The 25867-nt window shown below is 41.0% G+C and overlaps 1 protein-coding gene across 5 annotated transcripts in view; it reads left to right on the top strand.

Moving 5' to 3' along the window:
- Positions 1-25867, top strand: part of SORCS1 (sortilin related VPS10 domain containing receptor 1) — a 485789-nt gene that overhangs the window by 330969 nt on the left and 128953 nt on the right. For all 5 annotated transcript variants that reach the window (XM_028513157.2, XM_028513156.2, XM_028513155.2 and 2 more), the window contains exon 6: positions 20993-21057. In XM_028513157.2, coding sequence (XP_028368958.1) covers positions 20993-21057 — 65 coding nt within the window. The remainder of the gene's footprint in view (positions 1-20992; positions 21058-25867) is intronic.

Below are 25867 nucleotides of genomic sequence, written 5' to 3'. Positions count from 1 at the left end.
GGTAGGGATTCTTACCCTCATTTGATAAAATAAAAAGCTAGGTAATTTATCCAACATAATACATAATATGTAATACAGCCAAATTTTGAAACTTGGTCTGTCTGGGTTTATGGCCCTTGTTTGCAGTAGTAAAGATCAGCCCCAAATTCAAGACTTATCACCCCCAACATTTTCTAGTAATAACTGCTAGTTTAACAGTTCAGTAGTTAAGAACCTAAGTGTTGGATTTGATATTGAAGAGGAACATGATATTGGAGGAACAGTGGTACCCAAATAAGTGAAACTCCTACCAAAAGTCAAATTTACTATTAAAGATTGATCAATGTGATGTGTTGGGATCTTATTCAAGTTTAGGTCAATGCCACTGAAAAACAGGTTCAAGCCCTGGCTGGCGTAGCTCAGTGGATTGAGTGCGGGCTGAGAACCAAAGTGTCGCAGGTTCGATTCCCAGTCATGGTACATGTCTGGGTTGCAGGCCATGACTCCCAGCAACCGCACATTGATGTTTCTCTCTCTCTCTATCTTCCTCCCTTCCCTCTCTAAAAATAAATAAATAAAATCTTAAAAAAAAGAAAAAGAAAACCAGGTTCAGTTAAAACCCACTCAGCAATGTATTATCTATGCAAAAGACAAGGCCACCTTAGGGCTGCTTCACTTAATTAAAAATAGGTTCAGATTTAGCTTATTGATATGTTTTTATGACATACAGGGGACTGGCTGGAAATAGGGCAAATGAAAGTTGATGACATAGTTTCTGTGACTAATTCACACATGGATAATTAAGAGTTGGTTCAGCAATGAACCTTTGTTATTCTAGAATACCAGTGTTGTTACAATGATGTCCCTCAGGGGGCATTTGAGAGTGGTATTACATAGCAGCAAGATAACTCTATTCCTAATATGTTTGAGCATGTATACACACTCTCAATCTTCCTTCCCCGTTGGTCAATGCCATTAATGGGAATGACTTCCCTCATATCTTTGGCAACAAGTCACGTTTGTTAATCACTTGTATGCCAACCTCTTTGCATATATATTTTTATAGTCAAATTAATAACGTGCAATATGTATTGATCAAAACTTATTTCAAGATGTAAAAAAAAATCCAACCTGTTTTTAGGAAAAAACTAAGTACGAGGTACTGGCGCACGGGTCTGGGAAGTCAGGAGGTCTAACTTCACCTCAGCTTCGCTAGGCACAGACACTCCTTAACACCCTCAGATCTTGCTCTCACCCCACCGCTCAGCCCCCCGTCCTCTGTGTTAGCTTCACTGTCAGCCAGATTCTTTCCTCCTATGGCCCCTAACAGTTTACTACTTCCCAGATTCTCTTTAGCAGAAAAGAAAACACCTTTTCATGTGTCGCGCCGGGGAAATCCCTGGGAATAAATCTTATGGGCCCTGAATAGGTTACATGCTCACATTTAGACCCAGGGTACAATCCGTTCCAATAAACAACATGGACAGAAAATAAGGAATGGTGATGCCCCCTAAAAGACTGGGGAACTTTTACCAAAGGAATGGAGAATGTCAATGGGAGGGCATCAGCAAGAGGTGCCCATTAACAGGAAGTGTTAGAATTTTATTTTTAAGATGAGAAATAACTAAGATAAACATAAAAACATGTTACATGTCATTAAGTTATGGTTATGGAATTCAAATTAAGCCCAGGTTTGTCTGGATAAAGGGCCTGTGCTGTTGAAGCACCATGCTATTCTCTCTCCAGTGACCCCACTATTGTAGGGACTAATGAAGCCTCGCTTGAGCTCCAACCCCCCCTGAAGCTTCTTTATGAACCCCGCTCCACAGAGCCTTCTTCTTAGATCTGCTCTGCTGGCACATAATTCCGGTTGGCCTCATCTCTATCGGGGTCTACATCCAGTTATGAAAGTCACCTGGGTCAATATACCTGGCCTAACATACTTAACCAGGGTCCTTTCATCCAAACTTAAAAATAGTTTCTCTTTCTTATTCCAACTCATGTCATACACTCATCCTCCAGTTCTTGTTGAATATTGCTGCTGAGCCAATTTCAGATTTTTCTTTTCTTATTATGTATGTTTGACAGGCAGTGTGTTTTATGTTCACCGGGCCTCCACGACCCTTTCTCGTGCTCCTGCAGATACTCCAGTCATTGAACACAGCGTCTTCAAGACTTCTGAGCCACTCACGCCAAAGCGACTTAGAGGATGGGGCATGAGATAACTATAATCTTTTCTTTTTCCACAGATAGGGTGAATGTATTCACTAACAAAAGAATCCTCTGCACTTTTTCTTTTCCACACTCTGCAAACTGGAAATGGGATGGAATCTAATGATGCTACTAAAATATAGTAAAACTCTATTCTATCAAAATAACTAGATAATTGGGTACTATATCCTGAAGGGAGCATAGCTACAAGGGGAGGCCCTGAAAAAACCCAGACTTACCTTCTGGGAGGTGGGCCCCTTGTAGTACAGGCTTCCCTCACTAGGTGAGTGTTCTGGAAAACTATCTGTATCAGTGTGTCAGCTGGCATTGTTGTGAGAGGCTGCGTTGGCTTCAGTGAAATGTTTTTGAAGACTTTCAGTATGTTGGCCCACTTCATGATGGGTGCTTTACGAGCACACCTGCCCACACCATGCTGAGTGTTCAGCCGTTTTTGACCAAAAATGGCATGACCCCCATCCCCCACCCTCCTGATCTCCGCCTGAGTGATTTTTTTTTATTTTGTTCCCATGGATGAAGAAAGTCCTCAAAGGGAAACATTTTGAAAATGTGGAAGGGGTGAAACAAAAAACAACAGAAGCACTGAGCGTCATCAAAATCAACACGTTCAAAAACTGTTTTGAACAGTGGAAAAAGCCTCAATAGGTGTATTGCATCAAATGGAGAGTACTTTGAATGCAATTAAAGTGACTGACATTTAAATATGTAAGAATAAATACACAATTTTTGATAAGTAAGTTGCAGTTTTTCTAGGTGTTTCCTCATATTTTTTGAAGCTGCTCTGTCCCTTCCTTCATTTAAACCCGTGAAGCAGGTCAGCATCTGCAGAGATTTTCCAAAAGAACACCATCACTTATTTTCAATTTTGTGTCAAGCTGGGAGTATTGTAGAATGACTTGCCCTTCAAATCAGCTTTTCTTCTAGGCTTTCATATTTCTATACTCCTTGTATCCTGGCTTGAGCACTTAGAGTTTCATTCAACTTTTCCAAGTCAGCATTTCCAAGTTCAGATCTCAGCTTTGCTATTTACCAACTGTGTGATGCTGAGAAGTACTTCTCTCGGTGCTTCAGTTTCTTTTTTCCAAGGCTTATTTTGAGAATGAAAAATGATATGTTGTCATAATAATTATTACATAACTGAGCATTTAGTATGTTCTCTATATTTGTGTTTTTCATTCCTTATATCCCTCTCCTGTTAGAACATAGTTATTTAAGGACTAAAACTGTCTTCAGCTTGTTTCTGTCTACCATGTGTACAATAACAAATGGGACAGCAGAAACTTGTATGTATGCATACACACACGAGGCACCAACATTCATTGAATACATACATGCATGTATACACACACATACAAACCCACAAACACATACAGGTTGGAACACACCTTGAATGGACCTCAATGTTAAATTAGGCAGCCATACAGGTGGTCTTCCAGCAATAGGCTGGAAGGTTAGACCTCTAAGCCATCAAAGTATGTATTGAAGAGGGGGCAGAGAATTCTAGATCAGTAAAGGCAACATTTTCCCATGCAGTAAGCTATTTATTAACTCAACAGGCTGTCTTAAAAAATAATGAGATCCATGTTGGCAGAGGAATTTAAGCAAAGATGGGGTGACTGCATCCCAGACTGCTCTCAGGGAGTTCTGCCCTAGGCTGCTGCTATTGTCAGATCCTTTACACACTTCCATGTATGGAATTCAGAACTCAGAACCCCCTTTATTTAGATGATGTTATGGATGTCATTCACTTCTCATACTTTCCCTCATCCTCCCTGACAGTCTCATCTGGTTCTGAGTCCCCACCCTTTGAGTTGAACCATGTGTGTGGTTCAGGAGCACCTCAGGGGCAGGGCAAAGCGGCAGCCAGCCACTCCAGGGATCTGACATCCCGACCTCCCAGGAGCCTCAGTGGGGCATTCCTGGCACCTGTACTTGGAGTGCTAGAGAAGAGGATTTTCATTATCCTTGAGAAATGTGGTGTTTTATCTTTTGTTTTTTCTGTTACCGATCTCCACAAGTGCTATTTTCCAACCCTCTTGCGCCTTCATCCATTTCTTAATCTCTTTCTATGACTAGCAAGTTTCCTTTACACATTAAATTAAATGTCCCCTGCTACCATGGGAACCCATCACTTTCCTCATCACCTTCATTCAGTGATGGCCATCACCGATTCCTGTCCTCCTTATTTTGATGATTTCCTGTCTCAACAACTGAGATTCAGCCACTCCTCTAGATTTTCCCTACGAACTCATGATGACAGATTGCAAGAGATGGCAGTGAATGAGAGTGAAAGAGGGGGCAAAAATCATGATCATGAATTACTAATTTAGAATAAGATGAAAAGAAATTGATTTCTGCCCCAGTGATCAGACCTCACTTAGCTGCAAGTTCAAGAGCGTCTGGGTTTCTACAGTGTCTGTGTTTGTGGTTTCTCTTGCTCACTCAGTCATTGGCCACCTGTGTATGCTGCCTCCAGTCAATAAAAGACAATGTTTAGTGTTTCAGAGTGAGAGCCCTGGAGATAGAATGCCTTTGTCAGAGCCCTGTTTTCAAGGGGCTGACAGATGAGCTATTTAATTAACTTCTGTAAGCCTTACATGCTTCATCTATATGATGGTCATCATCACAGTAGCATCTTCGTCATACGCTTGTCAGGTTTAAAATTAGATCTGAGGTTAAACTCCAAGCAGATATAATACATGATGAATAAATAAATATTAACTTATTTAAGCGAGAAATAGAGAAGAGTTGGGTATTACTAAGTTTTTGAAATGGAGCAACTCATTTTGATATTCAACCTAATTTGTTTTTGATGGGAATTTTATATATATACTTGTTGTTGTTGTTGTTTCCCCAGAATCGGGGCTAATGGATAGAAAATCAACTTACTGATCAATTTTGTAGCTTCTCAGTTATTTGAAAACTTTTATTACTCAGTTCTTTTAATTTGCATCATTTGAGGACTTTTCAGAGCTGACTCTTGGCCATGAAGATACAGTCAAACCTTGGTTCTCAAATGTCCTGGCTCTCAAACAATTTGGTTCTTGGCCAAGTTGTTCATGGAAAAACATGTCTCAATTGTCTAACAGAACTTTGGGTCTCAATTCTCTACCTGGCAACCCTTTTATGCTGATACCTATATGGTCACTCATCTCTCAGGCAACAAACACAGGACTGGGTTTTTGAACAAATCACTTCTTGAACAGGTTTCCAGAACAAATTCAGTTCAAGAACCAAGGTTTCACTGTAATGGAAATTTGCCCTTGAGGGTCTTGCAGCTTGAGGTGGGACCACAGAGGAGCCTGTACTGAATTGTATGAAGGATCTCGCCCCTGCATAGCTGCTTTCTGTGAGTTTGCAGCCAAGCATGTGGCTGGGGGCCTGAAGTCACAAGGCTGGGCATGAAATTGGAAAGGGGAGAGCAAGGACAAATTCAAAACTACCAGTACTTCTGCACTGTCTCTCATCACCTCTAACCAAAACGACCTTCCCAGTGAAATGACTGCTACTTCTTTCCCGTCTTCCAAGTTTCATTCACATTTCCTTTTGGTCACCTCTAACTTGAAACCATACACAGACTCTGGGAAATACAGTTGTAGGTTGGCCAAGATGATTCAGTACAAAAGCATCACACAGCGTGCCCCTTGAAAACTCGGTACCTGTGTACATCTTTTTAAACCACATATAACTTTCAAATAATAATAAAAACAAAAGTATGCTTTTACCTAGCCTGATGGATTTTCTCCATACAACTTAAAATATGACACTTATCTTCCTCCCCAAATCAGTGCCATATTATCTATCTTTGGATGATATTTCTCTTCTGAGTCATATTTCCATCCTCTATACAGGGTGGGGGAAGGTAGGTTTATAGTTGTGAGTATGAGAAACACAGTTTATTCTTGTATTATTATTTATTAATTATAGTGTCATTTATTTGTATTATTTATTATTTTCCATACAAATAGCTGTAAACTTACTTTTGCTTACCCTTGTATTCTGTAACCAAAATGCTGAGATGTCAGGTCAACTACTACTAACACCTTATGTTGAAACAGAGGAATGGGAAAGAGGGAAAGGGAGGGAAATGATGTACACACATGCACAAATATGTTCATATTAATTTATGATTTTGTGGCAAGTCTCTAAGGAATTGTTCCTAAGGAAAAGGATTTGTCTTCTGATGGGCCAAAGGCAAGAAGAAATTGACCACAGAGCTAGGATAGGTAAGTGCCTAAACAGCACCTGGCACATGCTATATATCATCAAATCTAAAATTTCATTGAATAAAGATGCACCCTTTTATTATGTATCTGTCAAATTTTTTCTGACAATTAAACTTTATCACTTCAATGATTGAAAAATACCTACCGACTTAAGAGGTGTTAAAATGAAAAAAAATGGGCATCTTTGAATTGATGAAATGGAGGTACAATAAATATTTGCTAGATGAGTGAAAAATGAGGAATGGATATTGGGGATGAGGCAACCAAAGATACTTATTTTTCAAATCAAGATGTGAGAGGGTAAACCCTAGACAGGAGAGTAGAGAAGACCCAGTAACTTGCTCACTTGACTGAGTAGGAATGCAAGGCAGAACAGACTGAGAAAGATCCTAAAAACCACTATAAGATGAATGAATCTCCTGGCTGGCGTAGCTCAGTGGATTGAGCGCAGGCTGCAGACCAAAGTGTCGCAGGTTCAATACCCAGTCAGGGTACATGCCTGGGTTGCAGGCCATGACCTCCAGCAACCGCACATTGATGTTTCTCTCTCTCTCTCTTTCTCCCTCCCTTCCTTCTCTAATAAATAAATAAAATCTTTAAAAAATGTTTTTAAAAGATAAATTAAAAAAAGATGAATGAATCTGTGTAGATGCCAAGCCCTGATGTGTTTAGAGAACTTAGAGGACTTAGGAGCCATTGCATCTGACTTCCTATGACTTGCAGGAATCCCTTCTACAAAATTCTGGATAAGTAGCTGAAAACACCCTTTTGGATTGAATTGGAGCTTTATCTATCTGTCCATCAGGATCTATCTTTCTCTAAAGAGAATAAACAGAGGAAATGGACCTGTCCCACTGTTTGTTTGGTTTTTTATTGTTGGTTCTGGCACTTTAAACATCAGTGCCTCTAAACACAGTAATCCCACAATTTAGGGAAAGCTGTCAAGGTTTTCACGGGCATGGTGAGATGTGCGTTGGGCCAGGGGCAGAACCTGCTGCAGCATTTATGAGATTTATGGTAAAGGGATTTACATGAGGGTTGAAGTTTAAGGCAGATAAATCCCAGAAGACAAATACCACCGATAATTGAATTACAATGCCATTATCCTGTGCTGAACAGAGCAGCTTTATGACTCTATTGTGACGAGATGAAACTTGTTAGAATATTTATGTGCCTGGGATCCCTTCTACATCCCCAACCCGGAGAGCACACCACCTGTTTCATGTGCCTCCCATGAGCAGCTAGCCTTCCTGAGGAATTCAGTGGCCAAGGAAAACACGACGCGGAGTTGGAGGTGGAGTCCAAAATAGGCATAGGCTCTAGCCACATCAGGCACACACGTCACATTTGACCTCACATTTCAACAGCTCCTGCACCCAATGTATTTGTGTTGTCAGCAGAAATCAGGCTCTTCCCATAACAACCAGGGCAGCCCTAGAATAAATAAAAACTCTGGCTGTGCACATTGTTCTCTGCTCCTGAACAAATAGTGAGTAAGAACATTTCAGTAATAAGAGCCCTTCTTCCAATCTTAGTATTTTTGAAAAAATAAAATAACTATTTTTGTGATTGTTGAAATGTATGAATCATAAACTTATGACAGTTGAAATGCTACAGTAGTTTACCTGCTCTACATGATGAAATGATGCTGTCAATCCACTCCAGATGATAACAGTGATTTAGTAAAAACCCATCACTTGACTATTTATAGTAGCTTTGATGTAATTAAATATATTCTTATGAGATTTGGTATAGTTTTTTCCCTTAACTTTTTTCCTCAAATAATTTCAGAATTACAGAAGAATTGAAAAGATAAAACCTATTTCCCATATACTCTTCACTCAACTTCCCCTTGTGTTAACATCATATATAATCATGGTATAATGCCCACAGCTAAGAATAGCACTAGTAATGTGAACTAAACTGGAAATCTTATTTGGATTTCTTCAGGTTTGCAGCTAATGTCCTATTTTCCAATCCAAGGTCAAACCCAGAATCGTACATTGCCTTAATTTATCATATCTCTTCAATTTCATCTCTCCTCAAATCTACGGCATTTTCTCAGTCTTTCCTTATCTTTGATGACTTGAACAATTTAGGAACTTCCTAATTAGTTATTTTTTTAATTACCATTTAATATTATTTTGTATTAGTTTGAGGTTTACAGAACAGCGGATAGACAGCCATATAGTTTACAAAGTGTTCCCCCCGATAATTCCAGAACCCACCTGGTCCATACAGAGTTATTACAATATTATTGACAAGTCAATAATTTTATAGAATGTCCCTCAAATTCGATTAGTCTAGTGGTTTTTTTTTTTTCAGGATTACATGGTTGTGGCTTGTCAGGAAGTATATCACAGAAATGATGCACCCTTCTTATGACATCTTATCAAGAAGTATAAGTATCAATATGTCTTATTACTTATCACCTTGATCACGTGACTAAGTGGTATCTGCCAGGTTTCTCCATTGCAGTCACTGTCTTCTTTGTTTCACGCTCCGTTTTTTATATGCTCTATTTCTTAGAAGTTCATAAGGGAAGGAGAATTATCTCCAACTCCTGGCAGGAGGAGTATCAAAAATTGTGTGAACATATGTTAAGATTGCCACAATAATTAGTAAATATTTTTGGAGAGATACTTGGAGACTATGAATTTCACCCACTAATTTTAGTACTCATCTGTCAATCTTGCTTGTAGCAATTATTACTGTGGTGTTCTAATGGAAATTTTCTGCTTGGATCTTTTCTTATATATTGGAATTCTCCTCTAAGTAATAATTGCCCCTTCTTGGCTGCTTACCGATTAACACCATTGCTTAGTTGCCCAACCAACAAGGTGACTGGATCAAATGTGGCGAATAAGCCCAATACTGGATCATGGTTTACTGTTCCTCCTTTGTCTCATTTGCTTGGAGCAGACAGCCAAAATAATCCCTGATAGACATTAATGTGCCATTAAGATGCACCTGCTAAGTAAGGGCAAGACCTCTCTGTGTAATAAAATTCTTTCAGAGGGGTGTCCAACCTTTTGGCATCTCTGGGCCACACTGGAAGAACAGTTGTCTTGGACCACACATTAAGTGCACAAACAGTAATGAAAACTGATGAGCAAAAAAAGAGGTTTTAAGCAAATTTACAATTTTTGTTGGGCTGCCTTCATAGCCATCCAGGGCCATGTGTGTTGGACACCTCTGTACTAGATGAAGACCGGAGAAGCACATGCATTTGTCCAGCGGCACTGCCCCTTGATTGGCTGCGGAGTTAGGGATTCCCCCCCGTGGTTCTGCACTCCGCCCTTTGGTGAGTTGGGCATCTCACAGCATCCTCACCATTAGGAGGGGGATGTGTAGGTGCTCACCATCTCACATACACACTATTTGCCCTTTTCCCTCTCTCTGCCCTAGCCAAGGAAAGATACAAGGCTTACTGCTTTCCCCAAACAAAGCCAACCTATTGAGGGGTGCTGACCTTTGTTGTTTAACAGTGATTTTAATTTCTTAAGCAAAGAATGTAGATTTTAAATTGACCAATTGTAGAATGTATGGAAAATATAGTACAGAAAATGGGCAACTACCATAAACAGATAAGCACTTTTACAAATAAAAAACTTGAATGATAACATTTTTATAGATATAAGGACCAAAACATGAACAGGCAGTTTATAAAAGAAAAAAATGGCAATTAAATAAAATATTTAATCTCACCTCTAGAAAATAAAAATGGAAACAAGAACAGCATGGTTTTTATCAATCCATCAAATGGATAGAACTTTTGAGAAGATTATGCTGAACCTTGGTGAGCACATGAGAAATGGACACTCGTATGTGCTGTTCCTAGGAGTGTAATTTGTATGAACTTTCTGGAAGAGAGTTGGACAATACATCAGGAGTCTTAAACAAATATTAATTCTCTCTGAGCCAGTAAAATTCCCTCTTTTAATAATCTTTCCCATTGAAAAACCAAGAGTTCAGAGACACATGCAAATGTTTACTTACAAAGATAATTAGTGCAATATCATATATAGACAATACCAGTACCCATGGGCAGAGATTAAGTAAATTGTAGAATATCATGCCACAAACAAAACAGTACATTTCAATAGTATATTACATCATGCTATGTTGTGTTAGTGATATGATGCACAGATTATTTTAGGAAAAGGAATGCCTATACAAACATAGAAAAGCTACGAAAGAATCAACAACAAAACATCAAAGGTGGTTATTTCTAGACGGAAGGATTGTGTGAATGTTTTTGTTTTTAACTTTGATACGCTTTCCATTATATTTTAAATGGACACATATGACTTTTAGTATTGGATGTTTAAAAACAGTGTTATGGCATAAACTGTACCATCTATAACAATAGTAAAGAAGTCAAGTGTGTTTCCCAAAGCAGGGTGGGCTGGGGGTTGGGGATTGGTGGGAGACAACCGACAGGGATGCTCTGTGACCCGTGCGGAACAGCCACGAGAACACAATCTCTCCTCTCCTCCTCGTCCTCTCCTCTTTTCTCCTTTGTCCTCCTTATCCTGTCTCCAACCCTTTCACCCTCCTTTCTCCTTATCTTTTCTTCCCCATCTTCTGTTTCACTCCTTCCTCCACCTGTTCCGTCCTCTGCCCCCATTTACCCTCCTTCCTACCCCTTCCTCTCCACCTGCCTCTCCCCTTTCTCTTCCCTATCCATCATTCTGAGATTTTTTTCAAGTCCACTTTAGGAATTTATATCCATGGTGGAGTACTAATTTCTTTTTGAAAGATAAATTGGTTTCCTTGGCCAAGCAGTTAATAAGAGTTCAAAGGCAAATGGGCACAGCCTTCAGAGTATTCCCATGGGATAACATCTCTGGGCTTGCCCCTCCCAGATCCCTTCGGACCTGTACGCAAAGGTCCACAGGTGCTTTGTAAATGAACAAAGTACCGAGGAGATGAGCTGCCTTTTGGCTCCCTGGGAATTCTTGTCTCTGCTGAGAAGGTGGATTTAATCCCCTTGCATACCTGACCCAACTCTCTCCTTCCTGCCCTTCAAGCTTTAATAACTGGATCACATCCCCTTCTCCACTGAAGAGTTTGTGAAGGCAATAGCTTCGTGGGGTATATTTTTTTCAGAAGTACCAACACCCAGCAGTAAAGCATGGTTTTGTGTCATAACAGGCCAAAATAAGTATAGAGGAGCTACTTGAGAATGCTTGAACCAGCATTACCTGAGAGCCAGGGACTTGGCGGTCCAGGGCGGACACTAACACTGTGTGTCTGAGGAGGGTCAGGATGTATTTAGTCACTTTGCAAGTAGTTACAGGGAAGCCACCTTCGAACTTAGAAGCCTGATATGTGAGGGTCTAAACTAAATGTAATACCCAGTCTGCTCTCAATCACTAGGACATGGAACTCTCCAATGTTCCAAGGCCTGTGCTACCCTCATCATTAACACACATTGTAGTCTGGCTGGGCTGCAACAAAGTACTGCCCACCGGATGGCATGTAAACAACAGATGTTTATGTCCCACAGTCCTGGAGGCAGGGAGTCAGAGACCAGGGTGCCAGCCTGGTAGGGCTCTGATAAAGGCCTTCTCCTGAGTTTCAGGCAGCTACCCTCTCATTGAGTCCTCCCAAGGGAGAAAGGGTGAGGGATCTCTCTGGCCTTTCTTATAAGGGCACTCATCCCATTCATCAGGGTTTCACCCTCATAACCTAGTCATCCCCCAAAAGCCTATTCAAAAAATAGAAGAGGTTGAGGTGTCGGAAGTTTCCCCATTAGTTTTTCTATCTTTTTAGTGTAAGACACACACATTGCCTTCTGAGCTCCCATTATTTTTCCTGAAATACAAAAGAGGTAAGAAGAAAAAGGATTATGGGGTATTTTTTATTTGTTTGTTTTTTTCTGTAAGAAGGATCACTGGAGTGATTCAAGAACATGAATTAGTAGCTTGAAGCTTCAAGATATTTGTTCTCCTAAAGATTTTATTTCTTTAATTGTGACACGAGGGCTTTGGACCAGTTAATCTCCAGCAGACTGCTCATCTCTAAAGGACCCCTTAACTTATACTGTTGACCTTCACTCTTCACAGCAACCTTATTATTAAGTACTTTTACAGGTGGTGCATGGAGCTGTAGAAACATTAGAAAGCCTAGGTTCCAATCTGTATCATTTAACTGTATGCTCTTGGGCAGGTCGATTGCTTTCAGAGCTAACGCTGCCTTTCTCTTATCTTCCCATCATTTTTCCCTGAATTTGTGTCATGTGTGAATTTTCTAGGGACACAACGTGTGTCCTTATCCAGGCTGCTGTCAACTAATGAGCAGGTCATCAGCAAAAGTGAAGCCTTACAGGGCATATATGACATTAAGCCCACACTTAAAACATGCATACTCACCACAGACCAACACCGTATGAAAATAACAATAGTTTTTTTAATGTAGTTAAAGCCACTTACAGTTCACATACATATTTTCTCTACACAACTTTCAAGAAATGCCACTGTTTGATATTTCATATATGTACATATATACATATATATACACATATATGTGTCATTATTAAAATATAAGCTGCATAAGGGGTGGGGACTGTGCTCTGTGAATATGGCTAAGCCCTTAGCACCTAGAACTATCTCAGCCACATTGTCGATGTTCAGTAAATAGTTGTTGAGTTCCTTCATTTATTCATTCATTAAAAATTTAATTAAGGTTTCGCTGTCTCCCCTGCTGGTGTAAAGTGTTAAAGATACCCCAGGAATCTTCCGTGTCCATAGTGAGTTACCTGCAACAGGTGCCCCAAGGAGTATACAGGATGATTCATTGAGATGTGGAAAGTTTTGATTCTATTTTTTAGTTTCTATTTTGTATATATTTTCTAAAGTTCATATATACGTACTCTAGTGCATTTCCACAACTTACAACTAACCTAATATGTTGGGCATGTGCTATCTTTTTTCCTCATGTGATGTGTTCAAACAAAAGATCTGAAGATTGTCATCCTTGGAATTCTTTAATGGAATATAAATTCTCTAGGTCAGATAGTTTCCAACAGCAAAATGCTGAGGTTTCAATTTATTTACACTCGTATTTATTCTACCCTCTATTCTGAACTCCTTTACCCTTAACAGAATGGAAAGAAAGGGGAAGAGGAAAGATTCTCCCCGCTCCTGGTCTTCGGTTAATCTGGCCCCTGAAGCCCCAAGCAAGACCCCCGCACCTCCCTCCTCTCTGGCTGAATTTGAGATCCACACAAACACACACCTCTTGCTCTGCTTCGCATTGGTTTCGCTGTCACAGCTCTTTAGCAGCTTTAGCTCTCTTTGCACTCTTGGTAAGATGGTGTCAGGGTGTGAAGTATTCTGAGACTTGAGAAAATTCCAGATCTCTTCTTCATAGAAGTTTCACTCATCTCTTTATCTCTTTGCGATTTGCACACGGTGATGACATCTCCTCTTAAACTTTGTTTTCCAGACTGAAGGAGTAGTCTTGTTTTTATTAATAATGCAGATTTCTTAACATGAAGAGTATGCATAAATGTATCTTCCTTGTGAACGGTTTTTAACTCACTAATGAGGATAATGATCCCTTTGACTATCATCCCAATTCTACGGCCTCCCAGACAGAGGTGGCTACCATTGTGAATTTGGAACGTGTATCTCCAGGAGCATTTTTCCACGTGTATGCATTTTTCCTCATGATTAATCAGTAGACAATATTTAGATAAATTAGGTATTTTCATGTAGTAGATTGCAATAAAGTAGTTAGAGATCTATCCCATTAATTTTATATTCTGGCATGGCCTAGTCTCCAAGATAAATCATTGAATAAAATTAACAAGTTGCTAAAAAGACAAAGGGTATGATATCACTAAGGTTTAAAGAGAGAAAAAGCAATCTTGTTTAAAAGTAGTAGGAGCTCCTCCTCTATCTCAATCCCAAACTCTTCAACCATTTTAAATATGTTTCTCTGTATCTCATCAGAACTGTTATTTCTGCTTGGGGATCGGGGTGATGATCTGGTCTCGCTCCCTGATGTCTCCCTGGGTCCCTTCATCGGCATTCAGGAAAAATGAACAAAGACAAACAGGGGGAGGAGCCATAAAAGTCAGAGGATAATAAGGAAACTGGCAATGCAGAGAATGGTATAAGAAGCAAAATCATTACTTTAGAAAAAGGGAAAGCGGGGAAGGGGAGAGGCACATGGCCACAGAATGGCTTGCCTTGACCAGTGTGCACTTGGGCATTTTAATGCCTGGAGAGACATATTGCTTGTTTCTAAGCATTGCTCTTTAATCTTTCATCTTTGTTTCTCTCAAGCACTTTGTGCAGCAAACAGCCTTGCCTCCCACGACCCTCCTAAGCTTTGTTATACCTTCATTCTCATGCACTTCGTTGCAGACCTCATGTAACGAACAGTGAGGCTGCTGGCACGGGGTGAAAGGGTAACCAAAAGCATAATTGGGTGACCTTAAAGTTGTTGGCCATTTCGGATTCTCAGTAACCACTGCGTGCGTTCAAGAAACTAAGCATCATTTTTTATTTGCCTATTTGTTATCTGTAATAGTTATATTTGTTTCTGGGCAACCAGTGGGACAGTATGGGGACCAGAAGAAAGCATGCTTCTTAAGCTTGAGGTCACGGTTTAAGTGACATTTCCAGGCTGTGTTTTTTTTCTAGCCCACTTCCTGTAGATGGGCAAGAAATGAGACTTCAGACAAAGCTGCTTTGCTCAAGAATAAAAGTTACAGTGTTAGCCAGGACTTCCCTGATGATGTTTGTCTTGAGAACCTAAGTGTAGGGGCAAGTGAAGGGGAAACTCTTGACCACGGGAGGGGAAGTCAGGGTCTCCACCGCTGATACCTGCTGGCACTTTGTTTCTTCCCTCTGTAGCACACAGGGCCCCTTGCTCCTATGGCTCTGTCTATGGAGGGAGCCTCCAGAACAGGAACGCTCCATCTAGACCGAAATGGAGGAGCGCAGGTGTTTCCAATTCCCAGCGTTTGTTCCTCTGCAGATGCCTGCTTGTTCCTCCCTATGCCATGTACTGCACACCGAGGCCTGAATAAAATTGGTGCTGCTCCATCATCCTGTTTATGTTTTAATATTCGTGCTTCCAGTTATCTAAATCAGGACATTTTGTGACTCCGCAGCATTCATTGAGCACTATATTAAACTGGTGTAAACCCAGACAAAATGCCAAGAGAATGATACACTAGTGACATTTCTGAGTTTCTCTGTAGAAAAGGTCTACAGAGGCTGCCTTTGGATGATTGCATGTCAGGAGGCCGAGGTGGCATTGCTGACATCACAGTGGACTCTTTTGGGGAGGGGCCATCTTATCTGCGTTCTTGACTTCAGTAATCCTTAGATTTTATTCAATAAGGGCTCCTACGTGTGAATACCAGCTGAAGATGCTGGAAGGGTGGATGCAAGAGACTAGCTTTGTCGTGTTTGCATCAACAGAGCTGGATCTAGCAAGGCCAGAGAGCCTTCACCTCACACACCTCGGTTGAACAGGGAGGCCTACACATAGACAGATGGAAACACAATTCTTCTCTTCAGCTGTTTGTAAACTGGCACACAACTTTCTTCACTGGCGCCTGTGGCATTTAGCATCAAGTAGGAAACCTTAATGTGACGCACACAGTGCTCCTGCCTAAGCTTTTATTTTATCTTCTATGCTCTCCTCTGAGAACATTAGATCCAGCCTATTGACCTAACTACTAGATGTCTATACGGGTCATCATCTCTCTAACCTAGGACCTTTTTACCTGCTTGAATGCTCTTCCACCCCCTGCATCTCTTCATCATATTGCTGCATATCCTTGAAGATTCTAGCCATTTACTCTAAAGGCTTCCTTTGCCTTTCTTCTCCCCCAGGTCTCTTATCTGCAAGTGAAAGAACAGCAATCCTCTGTCTACAAAGAGCACCTTGAATCTCAGAGCCCTGTCTCATTGGATTACTGTCTCTTTCATAGCTCTAAAGCTCCTAAGGGCAGGGAATCTGTAGCCCTTGTTCTGATCACACAATAGGGCATTGAGATGTTTCACTGAATAAATAAGTGTTTCTATTTATTCATGTACTTGATCTCTGGGCTGTTGACTCTTTTTGTCTATTGATTTATGATAATTAATCATTTCTACTAATGGGGTACCATGATATCCCAAGAAGCTTTTATTACCAACATTAATTTTAATTTTGAGATGAGAATTAATATTCTCCCTCTATCTCCTGAAGTAAGAAAGGGAAAGAAGAGAAGAAAGAAATCAGAGGCATTCCTGAGCCCTTGCTCTGTGCCAGGAATCTGCTAAGTGCTGTAAGATGTATATTCTAGGACGATTCGTTTTAGCTTCATTTTATACATTAAAATATATCAAAGTAGGAAGATGTTAAGTAACCTACCAAACATCACACACACAGATAAAATGGTACAAGCTGATGTGGCTGGTTGTACACTTCTCCTTTATCCAAAAACATTCAAGAAACATTTGGTGAATATTTGTACATGGCACGCATGGAAATTCAAGAAGGTTTCCGCTTGTCTGTGAATAAGAGGGGTAGACAGATGAGTCACTGATTGAAACATGGCCTCGTTTATGCTATGCAAATGTATGCTCCCGGTTCTGGAAGTGTCAAAAGTGAACCAACTTAAGTGGCCCCCCTACTGGGAAGCCTGTTTTCAACTTCACTCATCTGCAGCTGAGCCTCAGACCCTAAGTGTTAACAAGGCAGAAGAGGGTAAGAGGGCTTTCCAGATGCAGACACAAGTATGTGCAAAGGCCTAAAGACCTCCCTTCCCCTCTGTGAAACTCAGTTCAAGAAGGGAATTTATTCTCCCAATTACACATAAGGGCAATGTAAAGGTAAACAAGATATAGCCACCCTATTCCTTTCTTATCTAACTAAGGGACCCTGTACTGATTTTTTTCTCTAGTATTTATGGATAGGTTCTTTCTAAGTCCCAGTTGACCAACTCAATCTATCAGATGAATATATCTGATATATATATATATATATTTATACACACACATGCATATATATACATACACATATACATATATTTAATACATATATTAAATATTGACTGGTGTAAAGATCTTTTTCTCTATGCTCTGGTAAGCATAAATATTTTACTGATAAAAATGAGGGCTGCCTTTTTGGGGCCCAGAGAAATAAGAGAAGCAATTATGCGAAGAGACCCAGCAAACCACTGTGAACCAGGACAGGGACGTGTTGGCAGGGATGTGCTTGTTTCTAGGGCAATCTAGAAGCATCGAGCAAAGGCACCCTACACTTGCAGCTCCCTACGGGAAGTCAGACTTCCTGGCAAGAGACACTTGAAACTGAACTTGAAATCTTGGTCCAAAAATAAGGTCAACAGAACATTTTGGATTAAACTGGATGTTTATGCTACTTTTCTTTGATTTATTGTCATTTTTTGAGCATTGGTGAAATGTAATTGACAAGTAGAATTATATTGAAAGTATACAATGTGATCGTTTGATGTGCGTGTATATTGTGAAAGGGTTTTCACAACTGAGTTAACACATCCCTCACCTCACATATTTACTTTTTGGGGTGTGCCTGAGAACTCATAACATCTACTCTCTTAGCAAACTGCAATTAAAAAACACAGTATTATCAGCTGGAGTCACCATGTTATTATGCATTACATTCTCAGATCTTACTCATTTTATAAAAGAAACTTTGTGCCTTTTTACCATCCTCTTCCCATTTTCCCCTTCCCCTAGCCCCTGGCCACCATCTGTCATCATCATCAGCAAGTATAACAGTTGGTCTTAAAATGCACAGAAAACCACCAAACTCCACCGTTCCGGCCAACATGTATAAATGGGCTAGAGAATGAGAGGCTGTGGCTCAACTGTAGCAAAGTGCTTCTGCAAGACGTCTGATCAATGACAGGGCTGTTGAAACCAGCACCTATGCAGACATTTCGCACTGTCTGGTGTCTGCTCTTGAGAGTGCACCAGTGCCACAGAGTACAAGCAGCAATAATTCCTTATAGCCTGTGACTGCAGAGCTGGAGGTACTCCCAGACTGCAAGAAAGGGGTGAGCACATCAGCAAATAAAAGTGATTGGAAACCCTGTGGTTGGACTTTAAAGTTTTATTTTGTTGTTGCAGTTATTTTACTACAGATGGACAAAAATTCAAGCAGGGTAAGGGAGTTGGTTAGGCACAGCAGAAACAAAGGATTCTGTTCTGTCTCTGTATCTTTTCGTTAGTTAAAAAGAAAGAAAAGTGCCTTGAAACAACAGCTCCTGCCTTGAGAGATAACAGGAAATCTTAAGAGACTACTGCTTTCATTGATTTGGGGCCAGGAGCACCTGAAACGATGCAACCGGATGCAGAGTAATTATTTTGCCTCTCATGGACACTAACCATAAACCAAGCAGATAGGTTTGCATGCTAGTTTCAACACCACCTCTCTGGGATGCCAGTCTTCTCCTGGGAACAATAGGTGCTATTCATTTCAAGGGAGAAACTCACACAGCAGGCAAAGTAGAAGCTGAACAACATGTAACTACCCAGTGGTTATTTGCAAAACGCAGTTAACTCTTGAGGTTTCTAGTGTTGGGATTGTGGGGGAGCTTGTTTTCTTTTTAATGCTCTTGACTCTGACCTTGTCAGAAGAGGATCATCTATGATCCCTGCAGTGCTTCCGCATGGGAAGTGGGGAGCCCCTGTCCCTCCCTGGACAAGCAGTCACTGAAGTATTAACTGCAATGGTAGTGAAAGTGTCACTGTCTGCCTGTTCCGATTCTGATGATGGGAAATATCTGAGTGCATGCCCCTGTCTCTGTGGGGGAAATTTTAAACCCTTATTAGGACATTTCTGCTTCCTGAGAGAAGAAAGCAGGGTTTAACGTTTGAGCATAGCCTGAATTCCAGGCCATCTATCAATCAGACAAAACTTACTGACAGTGATAATAAGGCCTTAAGGAGACTCATTTAAAAAAAATGAAGAGAAACTAAGCTATCTAGGTTTCTGTCTTTGAGCTGGGAAAATGAGTTCAAGTAAGAAGAGTTTTGAGAATGCCCTTAGGACAATGATTAATTTATTTATCTCAACGAGCTAACAGACCGTTTATACACTCGCCCTTCCTCCCTCTATTTCTCTTTATTCCTACACTCCCTCTTCCCTTTCTTCTCCATCCCTTCATTCATTTATTCCTTCCTTCTTTCATTCAACATTTAACTTATAGCTCAAGCACTATGTACAGAGAAACATCCCCAGTAGCTCGCAGTGTGGGTGTCTGTGTGTGTGCATGCGTGTGCACAGTGGGGAAGGGCTGCTTTTATTTGGGGAAGCACACAGAAGTCATTTTAACAAACTGTTACAGGATTTATAAAAAGTAGTATTTTCTGGTGGAAGAAGAATGGTTTTCCTGGAGTAACTGGGAAATAAGCAGTGGGGGAAGTGACTTTCAGTTGGGTCATCAAGGAAGAATCAGAGAAAAATCAGGTGAAACAGGAGAAGAACATTTCAAGCTGCAGACAGAAACTCCCCGAGGCTTACTGAGGGGTGGGAAGCAAATGGGCACTTCTGGGGAATCACAGATCTTTCCGTTGCCAGGAGGTGGGGCAGCAACAGTGAGGTCGGGCCCACCAGATAGGCCTCGGGTGCCACCCCGAGCCCTGACTGCGGGGAGTGTTTTTATATATTTATATTTTCTCACCTGGATTTGATGGCTGGGCTGAGTGGCTCAGGGCAGGCAGAGGCGCTACTCTTGAGGCATGTGATTATTTCCATGAAGGAAAGAAGCAAAGGAAGTAAAAGTTCTGCAAATCCCCATGAAAGGAAATTACAGACCATCCCAAGTTTAATTCACTTTCCTGTATAGAAGTCTTAGAGAGAATGATCGCCCACGTTATTTATGTAACAGAATTATTATTTTCTATTTAACATGGCTCTCTGTAAGAGTGCACTACATAAGACATGCCTCCGAGGCATTTTAAATAGACTTTTATTCTATTTACACAGAGTTTCAGACATCACTGTATTTCCCCCTAACACTGGTTCAACAATACAGAGAATGGTCATTCTTGCTGTACTGGCCACTGCGCACACATTGGTTGGGCCCCTTGGTTCTCCATAGTGCAGAGGGTAGTAGTAGGTAGTTCTGCAAATTTTAAATGAAAGAATTAATTAGATCAGTTGGCTATGTAATCGCTATTCAGGTCACCCTGGTAAAAACCACCTGCCTTGCATCTGCCCAATAAGTCTGGAAAGTTTAATATACCATCAGTGAGATTGTTGCAGGAGAGCACACGCCGTGTGTGTGGACTTATTTGAAAGGCTGAGCTAATAACACACAGTATCTTTGCTAGAATCGAGCCTGGCCCTCACCAAGTAAAGGTTTCATTATTGTTTTTATGTGAAGTGGGAATTTTGCTGTCGGGCTTTATAAATAAATGCAATAGATGTGTTTCCAGGAGGGTGGCTTTCGAAGCCTGTGGTCATGAATAGTGTGTGGGGCTTGGCTGCGTTTCTCTGAGGCACGTGTGAAGTCACTGGGGCTGATGTCCCCTTTCATGTGTCTTCACCTTTTTCAGGTCTATGATGGGATCAAACAAGGAGCCGGATCTCGTGCATCTCGAGGCCAGAACGGTGGACGGTCGTAAGTACATCCAGTTTCCCATCATGCTCACAGTAATGTTAGTGTCATAACCACGTCTGTGTTGAGGAAGGGCATTGGCAATAATCCAAGTCATTTGGACATGAGGACTTTTTCTTTTCTTAGTAATTGAGCATTGTCTTAATGATTTTTGATGACTATCATTCAGTCAAGGTGTTTTTCTTTCCAGGTAATGAGAACATTGAAAATTCCTTATTTCTACTGTGTTTTGTTCTTGCTGCTGCTGTTTTGTTTTGATTGGTTTTTCCAGTGTCCTTATTTTATCAGATGACAGCCAGGCAATGCCTCCCTGTCTTGTTTGGAGAAACACAAAGCACTTAGGAAGCACAGATGAGGAGAGAGTCATCCTGTGTGTCCCCATGATAAGCATCAGGAGGGACAGTTTGCTGAGTCAGTTGCTCACCTTTGTTGTTCAGGACAACCCTGCTGGGCCACCTATAGGAAAGGAGTACGGTTTATATGGAGATTGCAGCATTAGGTACATGATATAGAGGAAAGCAAGGTGAAAATCCAGAATTTAAACCATGTCTGAAAAAATCAAAAGTCTGCTCACTAATTGTGTGACCTCGAAAGCTCTTTATGCCTTAAGTTCTACTTAAGCTCTTTATGCCTTAGTGTCTTCACTTTAGATTAAATAAGTTAACAATAATGTGTCCTGTAGTAACTGACATCTACTGAGCACTTATCCTGCACCAAGAATTATGGTGGAGCACTTGATATACTTCAGCACAAGGAATCCTCACAATCTGTAGGTTGTCATTCCCCTTTTGCAGATGAGCAAACCAAATCAAAGAAAGTATTTTCTAAAAATTTTGTTTATTTTTAGAGAGAGGGGAAGGGAAGGAGAAAGAGAAGGAAAGAAGCATCAATGTGTGGTTGCCTCTCACTTACCCCATTCTGGGGACCTCCCCACAACCCAGGCATGTGCCCTGACTGGGAATTGAACCAGTGACCCTGTGGTTTGCAGGCCCACACTTAATCCAATGAGCTACACCAGCCAGGGCAGAAAGTTTAAATAACATATATAAGCAGCAATGACAGAAGTTTTCCTCTCCTTTGGTCCTGAGGCTCTCCACAAGGTCTAAGAGTTGACCAGGACCCACCAGACCTAAGAGTGGGTACTAAAGGTGAAAACGATAAAGGCAAAGGGGAAGTGTATAAGACAAAAGGATGAGGAAAGAAAAGATGGGGGAGAAAGAGCTCCCAAGTGTAGAGGAAAGAGAGAGAATAGACTATCCACAGTTACCACAGAGCAGTGACTATTACAGGTTGCCCAGCACTGAGCCAGAGAATGATAATCTAATTATTGAGATAATCCCTGTTTCAGTATCAAAAATATCCCTCACAGCTCAAAAGCTTCATCATCCCTGGCACTTGCGCCTGTCGACTTGTCCTCAGCTCTTCTGAACACAAAGGCCGCCATACGTGCAGTTTACTGGCTGACAACTCACAGAAGGTCACCAGTTACCCTGCAGCCCAGTCCCTTCAGAAATGACAGGTGCTTCGCTACTGTGCACACACCATGAGACCTTTCAGCTCTAGAGGTTTTGCTTCCTGTTTAGAGCATGAATATATTCTTTGGCAGAGTCAGTGGAAGGATAGGTCAGGGTCCAAGCCGGCCATCACCTTCCTCCTTTATGAATTCAGGCAGGGCTGCCGTATGTCATGTCACTGCCCCGCACTGGGTCCGGTGCAGAATGAGCTCCAGAGTGGAGCTTCTTCCCCACCGCTCCAGTGGGGTGGCCATACATACTCCACTGCCCTGGAGCTGATGATGTCATCTTGGATCCCAGGGTTTGCTTCTTACTACACAATAGCCAGCACAGTCCTTTCCTAAGGTAAAAGCAATCACGATCTGTTTAGAGCTTTGATTTCCTTCCCATGTTCAGGGGATAAAGAGCAAAGTTCTCACCTTGACCCATAGCTACAGCACAAGCAGGTGCCTGTCCACTTCCTCAGACTCGTCTCACTCTGTCCTTTCCTCGTTTCTTGCCTGCAGGCCCTTGGGTTTGCTTTTAATTATTGGAACATAGAGGGTTTTAGGACTTGGTTTAAGGCTCCAATGCCTGCTATTTCCTCTGCCTGGAATATTCCCTTCCTCTTCTCCAATTAATTCAGTGTAATTAATCACTGTGAGTGGTTCAAATTTCAGGTTCAGCATTCAATTCTATTTTTTTTTTACTTTGTATTTTGAAATAATTTTAGACTCACGTAGAAGTAGCAAAGAATAGTAGAGCTCCCCTGTACTTTTCACCCAGCTTTCCCCAAAGATAGCATGCAATAAAACCATAAATGATAACAAAATCCAGGAAAGTATCATTTCTTAGGGGAAGTCTTTCTTGAACTCCCATTGTAAACCAGTTTCTCAATCTCTTTGCTTTCATCCAATTCTATTATTTTTCTTCATTGTGTTCCTCTCAGTCTGAAATTACACATTCCATTTACATGACTATTTGATCACAGCTTTTTCTCTCCACCAGTCAGGGCTGTGGGTGCAGGGGCCATGTGTACCTTTGTTCCATAGTCTGTCCGCAGCACATGCCACAGTGTCCACACGTATTGGAGATGGAGCGTAATGCATATTTGTTCAATGAATGAATGAATGCATAGTTGACCAAGTGTCAGGGTTACCAGCTGGCTGCCTAACATCACTCACAAGGTTGCCTGAAACTCATGAAGTGCTGCATCTCAAACTTTAACATGCATAGGACCTACCTGGCAATCTTGTTAAAATGTAAATTCTGATTCAGGAGGGACCCAAGAGTCCGCATTCCTACCAAGCTCCAAGGTGAAGCCGATGATGCTGGCCTGTGGAATATGCTTAGGGTCTAAAAGTCTCATAATAAAAACTAATAAAAGAGCTTTATGGTCTGTCTCCCATGACTACACCCCTTGTTTGAAAAGCTCTGGGTGGACTTGGTAACAACCTAGATTGCTTTCATTTTGAGCTTTTGGGCCTGCTGCTGCCTTCTGGCCTGTGGCGTGTAATGCGCATAACCCCGTATCCTGAAAGCAGCAAGGCCATCTCTTTCCCTCATCTGCACTTTTCCCCCACCCATCATTATTCCTGTGTCCCCTGCAGGCATGGAGGTTGATCGTGCCCAACTGTCATCCCAGGCTCAGCTTACACAGGGCATGAAATGTATCAGTTCTAATTTTATTTATTTTATTTTACTTTTTTGCAAAGGCAGCATCTTCAGAAACTATCCAAGAGTGAAAATTCAATAAAGGGATTTAATTTGAAAAGTTATCCCTGTCAAAACAAAGCAGAAAAAGAAATCACCTACCAACTGAAGTAGAGGACCTAGGCATAACGCCTGACCTGAGTGTAAAAAATTGAGATTTTCCACGCTATCAGGTCCTCCTTCCTTCTCCCTTCCTCTCTCCTTCCCCGCTCTCTCTCTCTTTCTCTTGACCTGTCTCTCCACAGTAACCATGGCTCCAAATAGAAGAAACAGACAGGAAGGGGAGGAGGAGGAAAGGAATGAATTCAGAGAGCTCAGTGTACGGAAAGGGGTTAGCAGATGTAGGTGAGAATGTATAGGTATTTCAAAATTAGACTCTAGGCTGTTCAGTTGCTCCAAGAATTTCAATATTTATATGTCATCTCTGTCCCCGTCACCTGATTGAAATCTCTCTTATTTCTCTAACTCTTCACTATTATTTAGTATAAAGGTTAACTATATGGAATCCATTGTTTATATTGTAAGCCATACATCTTGTAGAAAATATGCAAAAATAATATAATATGAACTTCTTTTTCTCTGATTTTTGTGGGTTTAGGAACTTTGTACCCAAGGCACTGAGACGTTTGACAGAGGAAAAATCCCCCACTAACTTATTTGGCTCATCCCTGTGGGGCGGGTTGCAAATGCTTATCTGGATTTGTTATTCAAAGTTTAGTTTCAGTCTCATATCAAGTCTCCCTAGATGACATTTTATAATTACTGCCTGTTTCATTCGAAGTCTCATATCGAGGGGAGGGAAGCTCTGGGAAGCTTTAGCTCTTTGAAGGTCTCTGTCTATGATTGGCATAGACGTTTCTTGCCAGTTGCACTGTGAAACCTGGATGTATTGTAGTTTATAATCGTGACAAGGATGGTATTCTTTCCGTATCAACTACGCTTTGGGAGGCAAGCTGAAGAGAGCAACCTCAATTACAATCAATCACTGGAGGCATTATTGGGAAATTTTAAGCATATTTATTGAATGTGGCACTTGTTATTGGCCCCGACATGCAACTGAGGACAGATTGACAGGTCCTTATCCAGGAAAAAAAGTTTTAATGTTCACAGATCACGTGTGTGTGTGTGAATGTGTGTGAACGTGTACACACCCACACATTGTACATTAAAACTGCTACCCAGCACATCAAAACAGTGAAAAGGAACCCTGCATTCTATTGATTTACCTAATATAGGCACATTTGTGTACATGCATGTAACGTGCATAGATGGTTACAGAGAAAATGGTGATCAAACTGTTTGATTAAAAGCTTTGTTAAAAAATCGTATCTTATTTAATGTTGGTTCTGTGTAGAAACTGTAACTCAGAGCCTGACACATTTAATGTTTATCGACTTAATAAATGTATTTGCGTTAATTAATAACATTATCTATATAGGCTTTTTTTTTTAATAAAGCAGGGCCTTTAGCCATAGGGTCTGGGGAGACAGGTGGGGCTAGTGGATGAGCATAAAAATTCAGTAACTCCCTGAAATGCCGCGTCACATAGTGTGTGTGTGTGTGTGTGTGTGTGTGTGTGTGTGTGTGTGATTTTGGAGAGAAAGAAC

This window comes from Phyllostomus discolor, chromosome 5, assembly GCF_004126475.2.
Source record: "Phyllostomus discolor isolate MPI-MPIP mPhyDis1 chromosome 5, mPhyDis1.pri.v3, whole genome shotgun sequence".
Classification (NCBI taxonomy): domain Eukaryota; kingdom Metazoa; phylum Chordata; class Mammalia; order Chiroptera; family Phyllostomidae; genus Phyllostomus; species Phyllostomus discolor.
The sequence above is the reverse complement of the archived record's forward strand: the minus strand, read 5'-3'. Positions and strand labels throughout refer to the sequence as shown.